We start from the raw sequence: 18,922 nt of genomic DNA on the forward strand, positions 1-18,922 counted from the left end.
GCCCGAAAGGTTGAATTTCCTGCTCCTCGGATGCTGCCTGACCTGCTGTGCTTTTCCAGCACCACTCTAATCTTGACTCTGATCTCCAGCATCTGCAGTCCTCACTTACACCTGGGTGTAGTGTGTCAGCTGTGTTGGATGCCAAATGAGGAGGGGTTAGGGTGCCAACTGGGTAGGGTGTCAGGTTAATAGGTTGCTGTGGGAAGGAGGTAAGGTAGCAAGGTGGAAAGCCAGACAGGTAAGTGATGCATTGTTTAGGGAAGTCATGATGGGTGAGAGAATGTGGGTCCAGCATGGGGTAGGGTGGGGAAGATGGGTGTTGGCTCTGAGGGAATTTATGTCCAGTAGAGGTGGGTATGGGTGAGTGGGGTCCTGTGTGGAAAGGTGAGTGTCCAATCATGTTCTGTCAGGCCCAGGGGGCTCTGGTCAAGTTGGGTCGGTTTGACAGTAAGATAGGGTGTGGTCTGGCTGGATGAGGGTATTGGGGCTCGAGGGGTCAGGTTGGTCCAGTCAGAGCTGGAGTTGGGTGGGGGTGGGGGGGGGAATGAGTTCAGATCCGGGGATTTCAGGAGGGTTAGTCGGAGTCAAGCACCAGGTGGTCGGGCCTGTTCTGACAGCATAGCCAGAGTGATCACACCTGGGGATGAGGCTGAGGAGGTGGGAGTTTGGGTGCCCAGTCTGGTGGGGTCCTGAGAGGGGATCTGATCAGACTGCAGTGGGAGGGGATCTGTCAGAGGGATGTTGAAGTGAGATTGAGCTTTGGCAGGGAGTTTGGTGAGCAGTTCTTAGAGGAGGAGTCTCTGATGGTTGCTAGATTGAGGGTATGGAGTGTTAGTTTCTGGGGTCAGGGGATTTTGGGGTGTTGTTTACAGATTGGGTGGTGAGGTGTGTTGGATCCTGAGTTGGGTTCCAAGTTGGGCTATGGGTTGGGGAGGTGAGGGGTGACAGGTACTATTGGGGGTGGTGGGGTGATATGGGGTGTTGGGTCCCAGGTTGGGGGTGGTATAGAGTAACAGATCAAGGTGGGGGGTGGGACACTATTGGCATTTGGGTCCCAGGTTGAGGGGGGGGGGTATGGGGTTTGGGTTCTGGGTTTGGGGGTATGGGTGTTGGGTCTGTAGGGTGTTAGATCCCTGGGCCAGGTGCCCAGTCAGCATTTGGGGACTGTAAGGAGTCTCGGAGAGGTGGAGTTGGAGTAAGTGTGGGGCCTGTTACTTAAAGGTTAAACTATGTAACTAATCGCCCACCATTTACTCAGTAACTATTTTACTTCATGTTATCGAGTCATAGAGATGTACAGCACAGAAACAGACTCTTTGGTCCAACTCATCCATGCTGACCAGGTATCCCAACCTAATCTAGTCCCACCTGCCAGCACTCAGCCAAAATCCCCCTAAACCCTTCCAGTTCATACAGCCATCCAGACGCCTTTTAAATGTTGCAGTTGTACCAGCCTCCATCACTTTCTCTGGCAGCTCATTCCACACACATACCACTCTCTGTGTGAAAAAGGTCTCTTTTATATCTTTCTCTTCTCAGCCTAAACCTATGCCCTCTAGTTCAGGAGTTCCCCCACCCCAGGGAAAAGACCTATTTATCTTATCCATGCCCCTCATGATTTTATAAACCTCTATAAGGTCACCCCTCAGCCTCCAATGCTCCAGGGAAAACAACCCCAGCCTATTCAACCTCTCCCTGTAGCTCAAATCCTCCAACCTTATCAGCGTCCTTGCAAATCTTTTCTGAACCTTTTCAAGTTTCACAACATCCTTCTGATAGGAAGGAGACCAGAATTGCACGCAGTATTCCAACAGTGGCCTAACCAATGTCCTGTACAGCTGCAAAATGACCTCTCAACTCCTGTACTCAATACTCTGACAAATAAAGGAAAGCATACCAAACGCCTTCTTCACTATCGCATCTACCTGCGACTCCACTTTCAAGGAGCTATGAACCTGTACTTCAAGGTCTCCCATGTACAGTGCTCCCATGTACAACTCCCATTGACACTGGAGTAACAACCAGCTTGCCATTAGAAAATCTGGCACAGGCAATACCTGAAGGTTAAAAATCACACAACGCCAGCTTATAGTCCAACAGATTTATTTAGAAGCACTAGCTTTCAGAGCACTGCTCCTTTATCAGGTGGTTGTCCGATGAAGGAGCAGCGCTCCAAGAGCTCGTGCTTCCAAATAAACCTGTTGGACTATAACCTGGCGTTGTGTGATTTTTAACTTTGTACACCCCAGTCCAACACCGGCGTCTCCAAATCATGATGACCTGAAGGGGGTGAAGTCACCTACAAGCGGACAAATGGTCCACAAAGAGAGGAGATAGATCCAGTATTCCTCAGAGACATTAACAGTCCTCTGTTTCCAAGCCGAGGAGAGGGCAATGTACACATCAATGCACCCTTTCCTCCATATGGAGCCTCAGGCAGTCTTTGTCCTCATTCCTGTAAGATTCTGAGCAGATCTCTTACCTCTCTGCAAAGTATCCCTCAAGCTAGGAGACTGGGCTAATCTGGGTCCTTTGGGGAGGGAGTGAGGGGTGATATTTAGGAAAATTCTGGCCAATGTTGCTGAATCCTCTAACGGTCAGAAGATAAAAAGTGGACTGCAGTTCAGGAGGAAGTTAAAGATTTGGGAAGTGCTGAGAGCTTTGTTGAAGCGAAGAAGCCGATGGAACATGGAGGAGATGACAAAGCAGAGAAATTTGAAGAGAATATTCCAGAAGGTGTGTGTCAGAGATAGCTGTTAGTAATGGTGAAGTGGTAGGAGTTGGAGGAGCTGCAGATTTGTGTTTTGTCTTCCAGCTTCCTGATGATCCATTGAGCTCCGCCCTCTTAAAATAAAGGTATAGTTTGCCGTCCCCACGTGCCCTGCTAATTCCTTATTCTTTTTATCTTCAGTCACTGAAAATTGCTTTAGCCTTGGCGAGCAGCCTTAGTGACCCTTTCTTTAATTCCACTGTTACTCAACTGATCGAGCAGATGCTCAGGTAAGAGATTTAATTTTCATTATTCTTTATTCAAAGAAAAACTTTCAACCAATTCAAGACATCCAGCCATTACTTTTTGCAAAATCATCTTATTATTTAGAACTGTGGCTTAGTAATGTGGTATCAAATTCAGAAACCTGGCTGAAGGGTTGATTTTCAGTGCACTCTGTATATTGGCGAAATGTCCCAACAGTGAAATCCAATTGCATGTTCCTTGAGTTGTTTGTAGTTGATAGAATGCAGACTGAGTTCAGACAGCCTGGACTTGTCAAATTCAAAACAAATTTCAGCTGTTAGATATGATTCTGCATTTGAGCAACACTTGCCAAACAATCCTAAGTGCGCCAAAGGTACACTTATAACTCTGTAAAGATAACCAATTGAGATTGTAACATGGATCATTTCCACTTGCAAGAGGAAGTGAATTCATATGCAAGGTCTGATTTTCTGCAAATAAAAGAAATTGCGCATTTTTTGAATTACCTGCGAGTTTATAAAGTTTGTTCCTCGTATTTTTTCTCCACAGTAATGCCTCGGTCAGTCAGAATTGGTTTGCAACCAATCAGCATCCTTTCTCCTGTAGTATAAATTGGTGTCACCGTTGAAAATTTGGCTTTCTTGTATTTGTTCTGATGAATGCAAGATGGCAAAGCTGCCGCAACATATCTCAGTCAGGAATACAGTATATATTATTGTAAAGGCATAGGGTGTCTTTATAATACATTGGCACAACATTTGTGATGTGTTATGATGAGATTTGACAATGGCCTCGTATTCTTTAAACGGGGGCCATGTGCAAAATCCTTTCAGTAATATCATTTTGGGGTTGTGCTTCAGTGAGGGGTTCTCCTGATTTTCATGAAAATTCAGTAGGAAGAGATGCAGAAGCTGCAGAACAGCGGAATAACTGACATGCCGTTTCTGCTAAAGCTACAGCAGAATTTCTGGGTCAGAATTACCTTTGAGGAAATTTAGTGCATTTCATTTCGCCGTCATATCCATCCTGCTGAAAACCTCTTCCTTTTCTCTTTTCTTCTGTCCAGCAAATCAGAAGCTAAAACTCTGCATCAGTTGATTAATGACAGTGCGGCATTCCCTCCTGCTCACTACCTGCCCTTCTACTCCTTGGAGACTGGTCCTTCGGCAAGCCAAGTGCACGTCTTTGGACCTGATGACTTCATTGTTTCTGTTGTGAGGTAAAAATGAATAATTCATTGCATTCAAGCACTGTTGGACCTTTGGGAATCTGATCAAGTTGAGCTCTTCCTTTTTAAGTGACTGATTTATTCGCAGTAGTCTACTTTGCGAGTGAGGTCTTTCCCATTAGCGAGTCATTAGAAGGAATCGTTTTTAACTTCAGCATTGTTGATTGTACTTGTTATCATTTTAAAAATTTTCGCTCATGGTCAGAAGATATTACTGACTGGGCCAGCAATTGTAGCCCATTCCTAATTGCTGTAGGTCTGGGGTCAAATATAGACCAGACCAGGTAAGATTGGCAGACTTCATTTCTTAAAGGAGATTAGAGGAATGCATTCAGTTTTATTACTCACTTTGCTATCGCATAATCCCAACAGTGCAGGAAGAGGTTATTCGGCCCATTGATTCTGCACCAGCCTTCCAAAGGACACCCCATCCAGACCTACCCATCCCGTAACCCCACATTTACCATGACTAACCCATGTAGCCTACACATCCCTTGGGCAGTACGGGCAATTTAGTATAGCCAATCCACCGTAACCTGCACATCTTTGGACTGTGGGAGGAAACTGAAGCACCCAGAAGAAACCCATGCAAACACGGAGAGTGTACAACCTCTACATGGGTGGAATTGAACTGAGGTCCCTGGTGCTGTGAGGAAGCAACACTAGCCACTGAGCCATCATGTCACACCAATATCACAATATCTTGAGGTGCAGCACTAGTTACAGGGACGATAGAGATGGCTTCACAATCAAAGATGGCTTATTTTTTCCCACACTCGTTGCCCATGCAGGTGCAGTGATGAGACTGCCAGACAGAGTGGGGAGTGCAGCTGTAAATGGGGTTGGGGGGAAGGGATGTGGAGCTGGAGATTTGGAGCCTTAGTGGAGAAGAATACTGAGTAGAGCGAGGGTTGCTTGTGTGCCTCATGCACATGTGCAGAGTTTGTGCTGAATCCCAGCACTGGGTACGCATTGGTTTCAAAAAGATTCGATGGTGGCCATTTCTTTCGGCCATCTTGGTGTTGGTAACACATACTTCATTAAAGACAAAAACATTGTAACCGTGGAATTCTATAACTGTCAGCAGCAGCCAAGTGACAGGATTTCTCATGCACTTTAAGAGAAAGATAAAATGTCTATTATTCGACACTGAGTACATACATGATTATAACCACTCTTACACTCGTGTGATTGCACACACACACACACTCACATTTGCAGTTAGAGAAGGAATATTGGTAAAGTATTAGGATTGTAGGTATTCTCTTGTTGCATTTAATATCTCCTTCTTCATGAAGCTATACTGGCTTGTAATCACTGAAATGGTCTACTTAGTGTCTCTTAAGCAGCATACTTTTCCTGCCTTTATCTGAGAAGAAATATCGTCATTGACAACTAGAGCGGAACCTTCTGGAGAAAGCGGGCTTGGCAGCAGGCAGGGAACTTAATCGGCTGGACAGTGGCATAGGAGAACTTTTCCACCTCCTTCCATGAAATTCCAAACAGGAATGTGCAAGCTCTATGCCCCTCCTCCCCAAAACTGAACCACTAAAGTAGACAGTTAATGATTAATTGACGGTCTGTGACTGGCCAGCCTGTCTGCTATTATTTCAGCTCCAGGTGGGAATGTGGTGGCCTATCCAGCCATGGACATGCTGTCAGTCAGGGAACTGGAGTGGGGTTTCTCTACATCTGCATATAATTGTGATCTTGATATAAAGCAGGAGGGGTGACTACCGAAAACCATCAACCACGCCCCCCCCACTCTATGATCTTTCGTCCAGACATAGAAATTAACTCGGGATCCTTGCGTTGCATGTATGTTGGCAGGAAGGCAAAGGTCACATGGCCTCCCAATGCTATTTTGCTCAACAGAATGTTATCTACTTCTCAGTGATACTTTATAAGTTCATACTGACAGCCCTTAACGCTGTAGTGCAGGAGTGTGGCCACAGATTATAATACCGTCTGACGGAGAAAATTTGAGTCTTGGGCTCTTTCAATCATTGGGCCTCATTAATGATCCTCCATGGGGTAGCATGGTGGCTCAGCGGTTAGCACTGCTGCCTCGCAGTACCAGGGACCCAGGTTCGATTCCAGCCTCATGTGACTGTCTGCGTGGAGCTTGCTCGTTCTCCCCCTCTGTCTGTGTGGGTTTTCTCCAGGTGCTCTGGTTTCCTCACAAAGATGTGCAGGTTAGGTGAATTGGCCATGCTAAATTGCCCATAGTGTTCAGGGATGTGTAGGTTAGGTACATTAGTCAGGGGTAAATGTAGAGTAAAAGGGTAGGGGAATGGGTCTGGGTGGGTTACTCTTCAGAGGGTCAGTGTGGATTTGTTAGGCCAAATGGTCTATTTCCACACTGTAGCTATTCTAAATTTTAAATCTGGTTGCTGTTTTTGAGATCTTCTTCTGCCGCTTTTTTGCAGTTGTTTACTGCTGTTCAACGGCATTAATTGCTTTTCAAGTGCTTTCAGACGTGGGAAAGTTACAATTCCAGAAGTCTCACATTGTTCAGCTAAAAGTTATTGTTGATTAATAAGCAAAGCAAAGGATATTTCAGTGAGGATCCCGAAACACATCGCCTGAACTGGAACTAAGCCTGGCCTGCACGAGTATCAACATAAAACAAATGTTTCTTTACCTATTCTACAGCTCCTTGAACCGTCCATTTGGCAGTGGAATCATGACGGCCTCTGGGGTTCTTCTGAACAGCCAGATGTTGGACTTCTCCTGGTCGAACAAAGCACAAGACAATTCCACAGCGAACCTTGTAAGGAAATCTCTTCACTAAAGTAACTCCCCATCTTCACTTAAAAATTGCCACGAGATATCTTGGTTCTATAACTTGTGCACTGTTTGTTTCTATATCTTAGCTTGTTTTAGTTTATTTTCTTGCCATCATGAGCTCATCTACTCTGGGCACATCTTTCTTTATTTCTGTTCTTGCTCATCACCTACAGGATGACCAACTCTTTTATCATTCTGTTGGGTTTCACCCTCTCACGTTCTGCCCTTGTCCCATCCACTCCTTGCTCAAAGCTTAGTGCGTCTCTTAACTTGCTACTTCTGATGAAAAAGCATTGTTTTGAAATGTTAACTCTGTATTCTCTCTGTCTCTGTCTAAACACAGATACTGAGTGTTTCCACCAATGTCCTGTTCAGATTTCCAGCATCTACCATTAACTGCCCAGAGTTCCAGAGTCCAACATGCACACACATGTGTACATTCCACTACAACTTGAACTCCTGGAGATAGCTGTAACACACTGCCACCATTCGAATCACTATGCTATTAGATCAATCCCTCACCATTCCTCCTGACTGGTTTATTTTCTCCATGATCTGAAATCACATTAGAGTACAATAGTGCAGTGATCATTAGACCATAAGGTATAGGAACAGAATTAGCTCATTCGGCCCATTGACTCTGCTCAATTCGATCATGGCTGATGTGTTTCTCAACCCTATTCTCTTGCCTTCTCCCCTTGAATCCCTTTCCAATCAAGAACCTATCTATCTCTGTCATAAATACATTCAATGACTTGGCCTCCACAGTCTTCTGCAACAATGAGTTCCAAAGATTCACCACCCTCTGACTGAAGAAATTCTTTCTCATCTCAGTTCTAAAGGGCCATCCCTTCACTCTGAGATTGTGCCCTGAGTCCTTGTCTCTCTGACTAGTGGAAACATCTTCTCCACCTCCACTCTATCCAGACCTCTCCGTATTTGGTAAGTTTCAATCAGATTCCCAGCCCCCCGCCCCCCCACCCCATCCTTCTAAACCCCATCAAATACAGACCCGAAGTCCTCAACCGCTCCTCCCATGATAAACTATTCATTCCCAGGATCATTTTTGTAAGCCTCCTCTAGAGCCCCCTCCAAGGCCAGCTCATCCTTCCTTCCTTCCTTCCTTAGATATGGGGCCCAAACCTACTCTCAATATTTCAAATGCAGTCTGACCAGAGCCTTATGCACCTTTCATTGTACAAACAGGCTCTTGTATTCTATCCCTCTGGAAATGAATGCTAACATTGCAATTGCCTTCCAACAGCCAAATGAACTTTCATGTTAACTTTAAGAGAATCCTGAACTCGGACTCCTAAGTCCCTTTGTGCTCCAGATTTTTGCAGCTATTCTCTTAGCCTGTCCAAGTCCTTCTGCAGTCTCTCCACACTGCCTCAACACTATCTGTCCCTCCACATCTCTTTGTTGCTAAGTTTGCAGGTGACACAATGCCCTCAGTTCCTTTCTCTTGAGTGACATTACCACTGCACCATGGTCTCCCTCAATGACAGAATTGTGTTCTCTTGATTTCCCACTCATAGTAAACAGTTTCTCTCCATTTAGCCTTAAGCAATTTTTAATGCCTTGAGCATCTAATATGAACACCCTTCAATCTTCTGTTGTCCGAATGAGCCAAATAAGAAATAATACCCCTCACTCACCTCAGTTAGGTATAATGTGAGTAGTTGTGTCCCCAACACTGACCCCTGAAGAACTTCACTAGTCACTGACTGGCATCCTGAAAAAGACTCCTTTATCCCTACTCTCTGCCTTCTGCCAGTCAGCCAATCTTTTATCCATGCCAGTACCTTGGACCTAACACCATAGGCCCTTACATTACTTAGCAGCCTCATGTGCTGCACTTTATCAAAGGCCTTCTGGAAATCCAAATAGATCATGCCTACTGCTTGCCTTTGTAATTGATCCTTAAACTCCCACAATTTGCCAAGTTTTCTTGGACAGTACTTTCCGTACCTGTGACCTTTATCACTTTGAAGGACGAGAGCAGCACAGACACAGGAACATCATCACCTGCTCCTCCAAACAAAACACCATCCTGACTTGGAATGATGTCAGCATCTCTTCACTGTCACTGGGAACTCCTTCCTTAACAGCATCAGGAGTCCACCTACACCACATGGACAGCAGCAGTTCAAGAAGGCACCACCTTCTCGTGGGCAAATCGAGATGGGCAATAATTGCTGGCCCAGTCAGTGGTACTGACATCATGTAAATGAACAAAAGAAAAGCAACCTAGCAAGCCACTCGGTTATTGCCAAGAAGATAGCTCACCTTCTCAGAGAAGTGTGATATTTATTGTTCAACATGGACAGTTTGAAGTTTGCTTCAGCTGTCAATAAGGAGAGGAGGAATTTTCCAAAAAGCTTTCCTCAGAACTGTAAATGGATTGGATTGAATCTGTGCAGGAACAGAGAAGTGTTTAGTCTATAGAAGCCTTTCCTCATCCTATGCTTATAAACATCTATTTTTGTTTCAGAGGAACAGTATTCAAGCTGGCAAAAGGCCTGTGTCTTTTTTGTTACCCACAATTGTACGGCCATTACGAGGGATGTGTGGGACATACCTCTCCCTTGGAGCGTCTGGTGGGACAAACACTCTGAGCAGCCTCACTGAGGTGAGTGAGGGGTATTATTTCTTATTTGGCTCATTGGGACAACAGAAGATTGAAGGGTGTTCATATTAGATGCTCAAGGCATTAAAAATTGCTTAAGGCTAAATGGAGAGAAATGTTTACTACGAGTGGGAAATCAAGAGAACACAATTCTATCATTGAGGGAGACCATGGTGCAGTGGTAATGTCACTCAACTAGTAATACAGAGGTTCAGGTTAATGGGACATGGATTCAGATCCCATTGAATGAATTAGCTTTATTGTCATATGTACTCACATGAGTACAGTGAAAAGTTTACAAGTTGCCACTTACAGCACCATCTTACTGAAGACCTCAGTCACGATCAAGATATACTTAAATACAAATTCTTAGGAAAAAAATAGAAAAATAAAGATAGCTCACCTCCTCTGTGTAACAAAGAATGATAACAATTATAATTTAATCTGGATGATCTTGAGTTTGCTTGATCTGTCAACAAGGAGGAACATGTGGAATCAACATTTTGGACATAAACCCTTCATCAGGAATGGATGATGAAGGGCTTATGCCCGAAAAGTTGACCCTCCTGCTCCTCAGATGCTGCCTGACCTACTGTGGTTTTCCAGTGCCACACTTTTCAACTCTGATCTTCAGCATCTGCAGTCCTCACCTTCTCCATATAGGAGGGATGTCAAGAAGCATCTATTCACACAAAGGCACAGGAGAAATCTGTAATTCAGGCAATAGATGTCAGGGGAATCAGAGCTTTCAAAACTGAGGTCTCAAAAATCTCTCTGCATGTGTGAAGCTGAGAGTTGACATACAGGTTGCCCATGATCTATAAGAATGGTGGGACCAGCTTGAGGGGCTGAATAACGTTTTCCTGTTCTTGTGTTTCAGTATTCAGATGGACTAAGTAAATGTCAGCAATTCACTTTCAGTGAAATGGGATATAATTGTGTGAACAGTGAATTAAAAACAGTAGGGGAGACTTAGGAATGTAACTAATATAATCCACTATTTGCAGCCTTCCTCTTACACATCATCATTTGTTTCTTGTGTCTGAGCAGGTCTTGCTGAACATTTTCTCCTTTCGCAAACATCTGAATGAAAGCCTTGCTCTTGGCCGTTTCTATCCGCAGCTTCAGCCAAATGTTTTACTGGTTGAGAGTAAGTAAATCAAACCCTTTACTGTTTCTAAATATATAAATGAATTTCTTCCAGTTAGACTTGCCTTGCCTGACCTCAAAGCATTCCAAAACACTTCACAACCTGCCAAGGACTTTGGAAGCTTAGTCACTGCTGTAAGTTTGAAAATTTAGCAACCAATTTACACAATGAGGTCCCTCAAACAGCAATATGACAATGACTCGATACTGAATTTAGTTGAGATGTGAGTATTGATCAGAACACTTGGGCTAGGCCTGCACTTATTGCCCACTCCTAATTGCCCTTGAGAAGGTGATACCATTTTGAACCGCTGCAGTCCAGGTAGATCACAGTGCTATTAGGGAGGGAGCTCTAAGATTTTGACCCAGTGACAGTGAGGGAACCATAATATTGTTCCAAGTCAGCACGGGGGTTTTGGTGAAAAACCTGCAGGTGATGGTGTTCTTAAGTATCTATGCCCTTTTTCCTTCTAAGTGGGAGGGATGTTTAATAGAACATAGAACATAGAAAAATACAGCGCAGTACAGGCCCTTTGGCCCTCGATGTTGCGCCGACCCAAGCCCACCTAACCTATACTAGCCCACTATCCTCCATATGCCTATCTTATGCCCGTTTAAATGCCCATAAAGAGGGAGAGTCCACCACTGTTACTGGCAGGGTGTTCCATGAACTCATGACTCGCTGAGTAAAGAATCTACCCCTAACATTTGTCCTATACCTACCTCCCCTTAATTTAAAGCTATGCCCCCTCGTAATAGCTGACTCCATATTTGTGGCGACTGAAATGAGGTCAGCCAAATGGTTCTCATAGAATATGAGTTCCCTGGTTGGGGGTGTTAATCTGGTTCCATCAGGGAGTTCTGGCTGATAAATAGTAGTGTCAGATGTTCTGTTCACTCTAGGAGCTGGGTCTCAGCTAGTTGGGTCAGTGTCATGTACTGTGCACGTGTAAACAAAGGGCGACTTGGTGACAGGATACCGGCTTTCAGTGGAGTTATTTCCATGCCATTCTTCAAACCCATGCTTTGGATCTTTTACATCCACCAGAACTTTCCCAGATACGATTACGATTAGCAAGGCACACCTCATTAACCCTCCATTTCTTAAAATGTTCAAGAACCCCAATTTGTACTGTTCCCTTTCTTTGGTGCAGAAACATCACTTTCACTAATAGAACATAGAACATAGAACAATACAGCGCAGTACAGGCCCTTCGGCCCTCGATGTTGCGCTGACCAAAGTCTACCTAACCTACACTAGCCCAATAACCTCCATATGCTTATCCAATGCCCGCTTAAATGACCATAAAGAGGGAGAGTTCACCACTGCTACTGGCAGGGCATTCCATGAACTCAACCCGCTGAGTAAAGAAATGACCACTAGCTTGGTCATTACCAGAAAATCCGTTGCCCCTGCTTTCCCACAGTGTTAGCATCTTTGCCTGAAGCAGCACCTACCTTTCTTTTCCGTGAGATGCCATGAAGATGGTAAAACTGTTTTGACTTTCTCTCCCCAAGGCAACCCAACCACATGGGCATGTATCTGAGCTGAGCTGTTTATCCAGATTTGCCATTGTTACTTCAGCCAAATGTATGGTTCAAAAGTCCAACATTTGTGACAAAATGTGGCAAATAGAAATGTACAGCACAGAAAGTGACCATTTAGCCCATCACATTGGTGCCCGGCTGACAAGGAGTCATCCAGCCTAATCTCACTTTCTGGATCTTGTTAAGTAACCTTGCAAATTATGGCACGTCAAGATCATATCCAAGTAGTGATAAGGATTTCTGGCTGTACCCTCCATTCAGACGGTGTGTTCCAAATCTCTGTTAAGCTCTTGGTGGAAAGAAAAGAATCCCCTCTACCTTTTACCCTAAATCTCCGTCCCCTGACTATGAGTAAAAACTGTGGCTGCCATTTCTGGTCATGATGGCTCTGTTTCTTAAAAGGGATTACATTGATTCAGCTGGGGCAAGTGAGGAATGTATCAAGTAATATCTTAAATGTTTTTGATGGACTTAGAGTCATAGAGTCATGGAGGTGTACACCATGGAAACAGACCCTTTGGCCCAACCCGTTCATGACGAACAGTATCCTAACCTAATCACATCCCATCTGCCAGCATTTGACCTTTATCCCTGTAAACCCTTTTTATTCATGTACCCATCCAGATGCCTTTTAAATGTTGTAATTGTACCAACCTCCCCCACTTCCTCTAGCAGCTCATTCCATACACGCACCACCTTCTGCGTGAAAATATTGCCCCTTAGGTCCCTTTTAAATTTTTCCCCTCTCATCCTAAACCTATCCCCTCTAGTTCTGGATTCCCCCACTGCAGGGAAAAGACCTTGCCTATACATCCTGTCCATGCCCTTCATGATTTTATAAACCTCTTTAAGGTCACCCCTCAGCCAAATAGAATCTTACAGTACAGGTAGTTCTGAGATAATGCAAGTTTTGGCAACGTGATTTGGCTGTAACATCACCGACGAATTAGGGAATGGTATCTTGGAGAACGCTTACCTCCGTTCACAATAGTGCAATTCGTGCACTTAGATTTGCACATGCGCCGATGTCTGTGTTGAAGTCTCCATGCCATTCCGTGTGTGTGCAACATCTGTACCAGTCTCTGTGCCAATCTGGACATGTGCCGCTGTCAGTTGCTGATAAAGCAGCTTTCTGTGAGAGGTACTGTGCAGAGAGCAGCTTTCTTACAATTTTAAATGTACTGTGTTAAATTTACATTTGTTCCTTTGTAAGTATGATTTCAGCCTTCATTCAGGCTATGCTATATTTTGCGTTAGATCTTTGGATGATTTTTGAGTGTTTGAGTGATATTTATTGCTGGTCTGCCCCAACCCCACTTTTCCAAAAGGCTCCATTATTTCTCTTAAGCGATTTTCTATTAAGTGAGGTTTTGCTGGAATGCAACTACGGCATTACAGGAGAACCACCTGCACAGAAGATTGTTTACCTCTTTGAGCCAGTGCCAACTCCATGAAAGGATTCTCCGAGTAGTCCCACCACCATTTTCTCTCCCAATGAATTTTTTCTTTAATTTGTTTGTGGAATGTGCAAAAGGCTATCTGCATTTATTGCACATCCTTAATTGTCCTTGAGAAGGTGTTGGTGAGCTTCCTTCTTGAACTGCAGCAGTAGGGACATCTATAATGCTGTTAGGAAGGAGGGGCTCTAGGATTTTGACTTCGAGACAGTGAAAGAATGTCAGATTGTTCTAAATCAGGATGGTGTGTGACTTAGAGGGAATCTCCACCCTTTTTTTTAATTAGATTACTTACAGTGTGGAAACAGGCCCTTCGGCCCAACAAGTCCACACCGACCCGCCGAAGCGCAACCCACCCATACCCCTACATTTACCCCTTACCTAACACTACGGGCAATTTAGCATGGCCAATTCACCTAACCCGCACATCTTTGGAGTGTGGGAGGAAACCGGAGCACCCGGAGGAAACCCACGCAGACACGGGGAGTATGTGCAAACTCCACACAGTCAGTCGCCTGAGTCGGGAATTGAACCCAGGCCTCTGTTGCTGTGAGGCAGCAGTGCTAACCACTGTGCCACCGTGCCGCCTTATTGTAGATTATCACAACTTGCTCTTTAACCTTCTGCTAATCTCAGCCAATTGTCTTCAATCTGTCTGCTCGGGCTACTATATAGAAGCAAAATACTGCAGGTGCTGGAAATCTGAAATGAAAACGGCAAGTGCTGGAGAAACACAGTAGGTCTGGAGAAAGTGGGAGAGAGAAAAACAGAGTTCGCATATTCAAGTCCAGTATGATTCTTCTTTGGAATGAACAAACTTGAAACTGAAAGCTACCAGACCTCTTGGGTTTCTGCAGCACCTGCTGTTTTTATTCCCCCAGTTGTCTGTTCTACTGTCACCAAAGACCATTTATTCTGATTTACTGTGTCAAAATACTGCATGATTTTGAACACCTCTATCAACCTTCTCTGTTCTGAGGAGAACAATCCCGAGTAATGACAATGTCGTTATTCCTTTGTAGATGAGTTTCCAGAGGAGGAAGTGGAGTTCCTTGCAGAGCGAGGCCACACAGTGATGAGAGAAGAGATTCACTCCTTGGTCCATGTAGCCAGGAGGATAAATGACTTCATCACAGGGGCCAAAGACCCAAGAAGCAGTGACGCAGCTGCAGCTATCATTTTGTAGCCAGAATTTTTCGCCAGTGATGGTTTCTTTTTCTCCTTTTTTTTCTACCCCTTTTAACTTTTTGTTCACCGTGAAGTTGCAGAGTGCAAGTTGAAGGTTAAACACAGAATGTAACAGTCAGGACCCGGTGGGAAGAGAAGCTGCATTTTGGGGGGGAGCTTAGAGTGGACTCCTCCCCAAGTCTGGTTCTCATTGATGTTTTTAACTGAAGGTGGCCTGACTTCCACTGTTTGTCCAGGTTCTTGTGACTGACAGCAGATAAGATGATTTACAATGCACATTTTATCTTGGAACCAAAGCATGCTGCAAATTTAATCTGTGACCCTCCCTCCTGCTTCTCTTTATTTCCAGTCGTAAAGTTAGAAAGATTTGCCTAATAATAGAAATTTATGCCATTGCAAGACCATAAATATTTTTGTCACATCTATTTCCAAGATGCAGACTTCTACTCACTTTGCTACAATATCCTAGACAAAGCATAATGGTGATGCTACTGGATGAGGGATCCAGAGGTCTGAGTTCAAATCCCATCATAGGAAGCTGGGAATTTGAATTCGGGCAATTAAATAAAATTACTACTATTAAAGAAAACATGGCAATACTTGACTGTCTGGTACACTAATGTTGAACGGACTTCTCAAATGTTAATTCTGATCTCTCTGCACCTTTTCTGCAGCTGTAACACTGTATTCTGCATTGTGTTCTACTATCCTAATGCTCTTTGTATGTACAATCTGTCGGTATAGCACACAAAACAACACTTTTCACTGTATCTTGGTACATGTGACAACAATAAATCAAACTCAAATTAACGTTGTTTAGGGAAGGAAATCAGCCACTTTTACCTAGACTGGCTTTACCAATAGGAAGGAGGTTCACTCTGAACTGCCCTTTGTAATTCACGGGTTACTCAATTGTAGCAAAACTACAATAACTCTCTCCTTCCCAGCAATGTGGGAATACCACAGATAGAAGGTAGCTCACCACTACCTTCTCAAAGGTAACAAAGGATATGTAATAAATGCTGACTTTGTCAGTGACACCCACAAACCATCTTTTTTTTAAATTCTCATCTGTATTGAGGGGCCAGAGCAGCCCAATTTCCCAAAACAATTAGATTTTGAAAATACTAGAAGTCTGATAGCTTCCTCTTCTCAAAGAAAAATAATGCGGATGGAGAAACTCAGCAAGTCTGGCAGCATCTGTGGAGAGAGAAACAGAGTTAATGTCTTGAAACTAAAGACCCTTTGACATGTTAAATCTGGCTCTGTCTCCACAGATACTGCCTGACCTGCCAGGTTACTCTAGCATTTTCTGTTTTAATTTCCAATAGTCTCCTCTCCTCTATTGGTTACTTCCAAATGTTTTGGGGGCTAATACCTTGAGAATTGTAAATTGTGTTTATCCAGTTGATTACCTAGAAAATTCATAATTAGATTTTTGAATCCCAGTCACAACCAAAAGAAAATTAAGTGTTCTGTTTTTGAAATAAAGGGGGGCAGAAAGGGAACTTTGTTCACAGTGTTGTGTATCAATGTTGACTGATGTGCACTCATTGATAAAGTTAACTTGCAGAGGTTAGTGCTGCTAAAACATAATTGCATCATGGAATATACATTAGACATTTTTGTGCCCTCTCCCAAGTAACAACGACACTATATGTTTCAAAAGGTTTCTTTAGCAAAGTCTTCAGTATTTTTTTAAAGAATCATTGCAGTGATTTCATTCTAAGTTTTGTTTCACTTTTGGAAATATATATCTTATTTTCTTCATGCTATCGCTAGAAAATGAAAAGCCACATCTGACTTCATTTATAACATTCGTCTCCTAGTCCAGCGGAATCTCAAAATCAGCCACAAGACAGTAATTGTATGCTCCAGTACTCAAAATTATTATTAATGATGCATATTAATGGGCTATCCTTTTCTATCCATGATGCAATTGTGATATTAACAATTCAGCTGTGAAAGATGCCAAATATTATTGTGCTGGCTGGTATTTATTTATTTATTTGTTTTAAAATTATTTCATTTATTTGTATAAAGCTCTTTGAACACTGAAGTTGAATATTGTGAAAGTAGATTCTACCAATTAAGTTCATATCTGTCCACTGTTTTTATTTTCAAGTGGTCAAAATATGTGGTTATTTTCACTACGTGAGCTGAGTTTTAATCTGCTACTACTATAAATCTGTTAATGTTGTTTAGGCATGTTTAAAACTGTTCCAAAATGACAATTCCCCTGTGAAGTGTTCTTTTCCATAAACTCATAACTTACACTAAGTGAGGATCATTACTGAGGAAGTGTGTTGTCTTTCAGGATGCTGTGGAGGTGCTGTTGTTGGACTGGGATGGACAAAGTCAGATGACACCAGGTTATAGTCCAACAGGTTTATTTGAAATCTAAGTGCTACTCCTTTGTCACTTCACCTGGTGTCGTCTGATTTCTGAGCTCCTCTTTCAGGATCAGAGGATTAAACCTGATCTGTCCCATCGGGTGGGACCTAGTATGCCACAACATTATTGGCAAAAGAATAGGGAAATTTTCCTGTGTGCCTGGGAGCCTATATCAATCAACATCAGTGTAAATGCAGGTGATCTAACTATTTCTCACATTGCTGTTTACAAGAGCTTGCTCTGTATAAATTTGTGCAGTTGTGTTTTCTGTTACAATGGTAATTCAGCTTCCAAAGTAATCCATTGATTGTGAGGCATTTTGGGGGCATGGTGAGGTCAAGAATGGTGCTTTAGAAATGCAAGTTCTTGGTTTAACTCCCAGTTTATTACACTTCATTGTTGTTATTATTTGAAGATCAATTTCACAAGGGCATATAAGTGCCAGAACTTTGCTTTATTATCCTGAGTCACTTTTTATTAAACGTGACATTTTAAGGGTGTAGAATGCAGATAACATAAGTGATTCTGTGATGTCAGAAATACTTGGTTTCTGGTTTCAGACAGTTTCTTTCATTCTCTCTTTTCTCCCTGTACCCCATTTCCTCAACCCCACCTCTGATCTTCCCCAGAAGACAGTGAGAACAGGAAACGTGTCACTGTTGAACAAAGATAGCCAAGGCCATTTTTGTGACCACTGTGCCCAAAAATAGAAATCTTTCAGAAGGAAGCATAGTGGTGCAGAGTTGGAACCTTGGCTCTGTTTTATTTGATTGCACTTAAGTGGGAATCATAGACTGTCAAAATGTTTCCCTGTTCAATGTCAAGGCCTGAGCCAGGGACATTTGTGACCCATGTCACTGCATATACAATGTATAGTGTATTTCCTTACATGAATCTACAGCCACAGAAACAGGCTGTTTGGGTTGAAAAAAAAATCACTATTTATGTTCCACCCCACCCTTCCATCTAAGAGGCAGAAATTGCACAGGAGGTTTTTTTGTTTCAAATTAAGTATAAATAACAACACTATAGACTGAGTTTTTATTTTTTGAAGGCACCACCAGTAGTTTCCAGTAGTATTGCAGGACTGACTAAAAATAGTGAACAATATTGATTTGCTTCATTGAAAAGAGGGAATTTGGTCCATTGTGTCTGTGCTTGCTTTTTGCTAAAACAATTAAAAACTAACCCCTCTGCTTCTTCCTCCTGAAAGTCCCGAAATTTTGACTGCTTATAGCGTGACGCAGTTTTTGCTTCAAAGATCTAATCTAATCTGCCTCAACTTCTTCTGCCCTCATAATTTCTTAACGATAATTTAAATTGATGCCCATTGTCATTGATTACTCATCCAACAGAACTTTTTTTTCTCCTATACCCTACATAAATCTTTCAGAATTTTAAAACATATTGTGTATTACAAAGACAATAAGCACTGAGAGATAGAGTTTAATGAATGTTCTAATGACATGGGATGTGATTGAACTTCAGTGACAGTTAGTCGTCTATTCGTATACACGTTGAATACTATGTTTAGTTGTCTCACTGTTGGGTGACGAGTGTAA

General features: G+C 43.0%; 1 protein-coding gene across 1 annotated transcript in view; it reads left to right on the forward strand.

Annotated features, from left to right (window-relative positions):
• LOC132822989 (glutathione hydrolase 7) overlaps positions 1-16,117 on the forward strand; it is a 69,627-nt gene extending 53,510 nt beyond the window's left edge. Inside the window, exons 10-15 of the mRNA XM_060836495.1 lie at positions 2,912-3,000; positions 4,044-4,196; positions 6,861-6,978; positions 9,490-9,627; positions 10,675-10,774; positions 14,801-16,117. Of these exons, the coding sequence (XP_060692478.1) occupies positions 2,912-3,000; positions 4,044-4,196; positions 6,861-6,978; positions 9,490-9,627; positions 10,675-10,774; positions 14,801-14,964 (762 nt within the window). The 3' untranslated portion in view covers positions 14,965-16,117. The remainder of the gene's footprint in view (positions 1-2,911; positions 3,001-4,043; positions 4,197-6,860; positions 6,979-9,489; positions 9,628-10,674; positions 10,775-14,800) is intronic.
• Positions 16,118-18,922: the final 2,805 nt, after the last annotated feature.

The sequence above is a fragment of the Hemiscyllium ocellatum genome, chromosome 15 (assembly GCF_020745735.1).
Source record: "Hemiscyllium ocellatum isolate sHemOce1 chromosome 15, sHemOce1.pat.X.cur, whole genome shotgun sequence".
Classification (NCBI taxonomy): Eukaryota; Metazoa; Chordata; class Chondrichthyes; order Orectolobiformes; family Hemiscylliidae; genus Hemiscyllium; species Hemiscyllium ocellatum.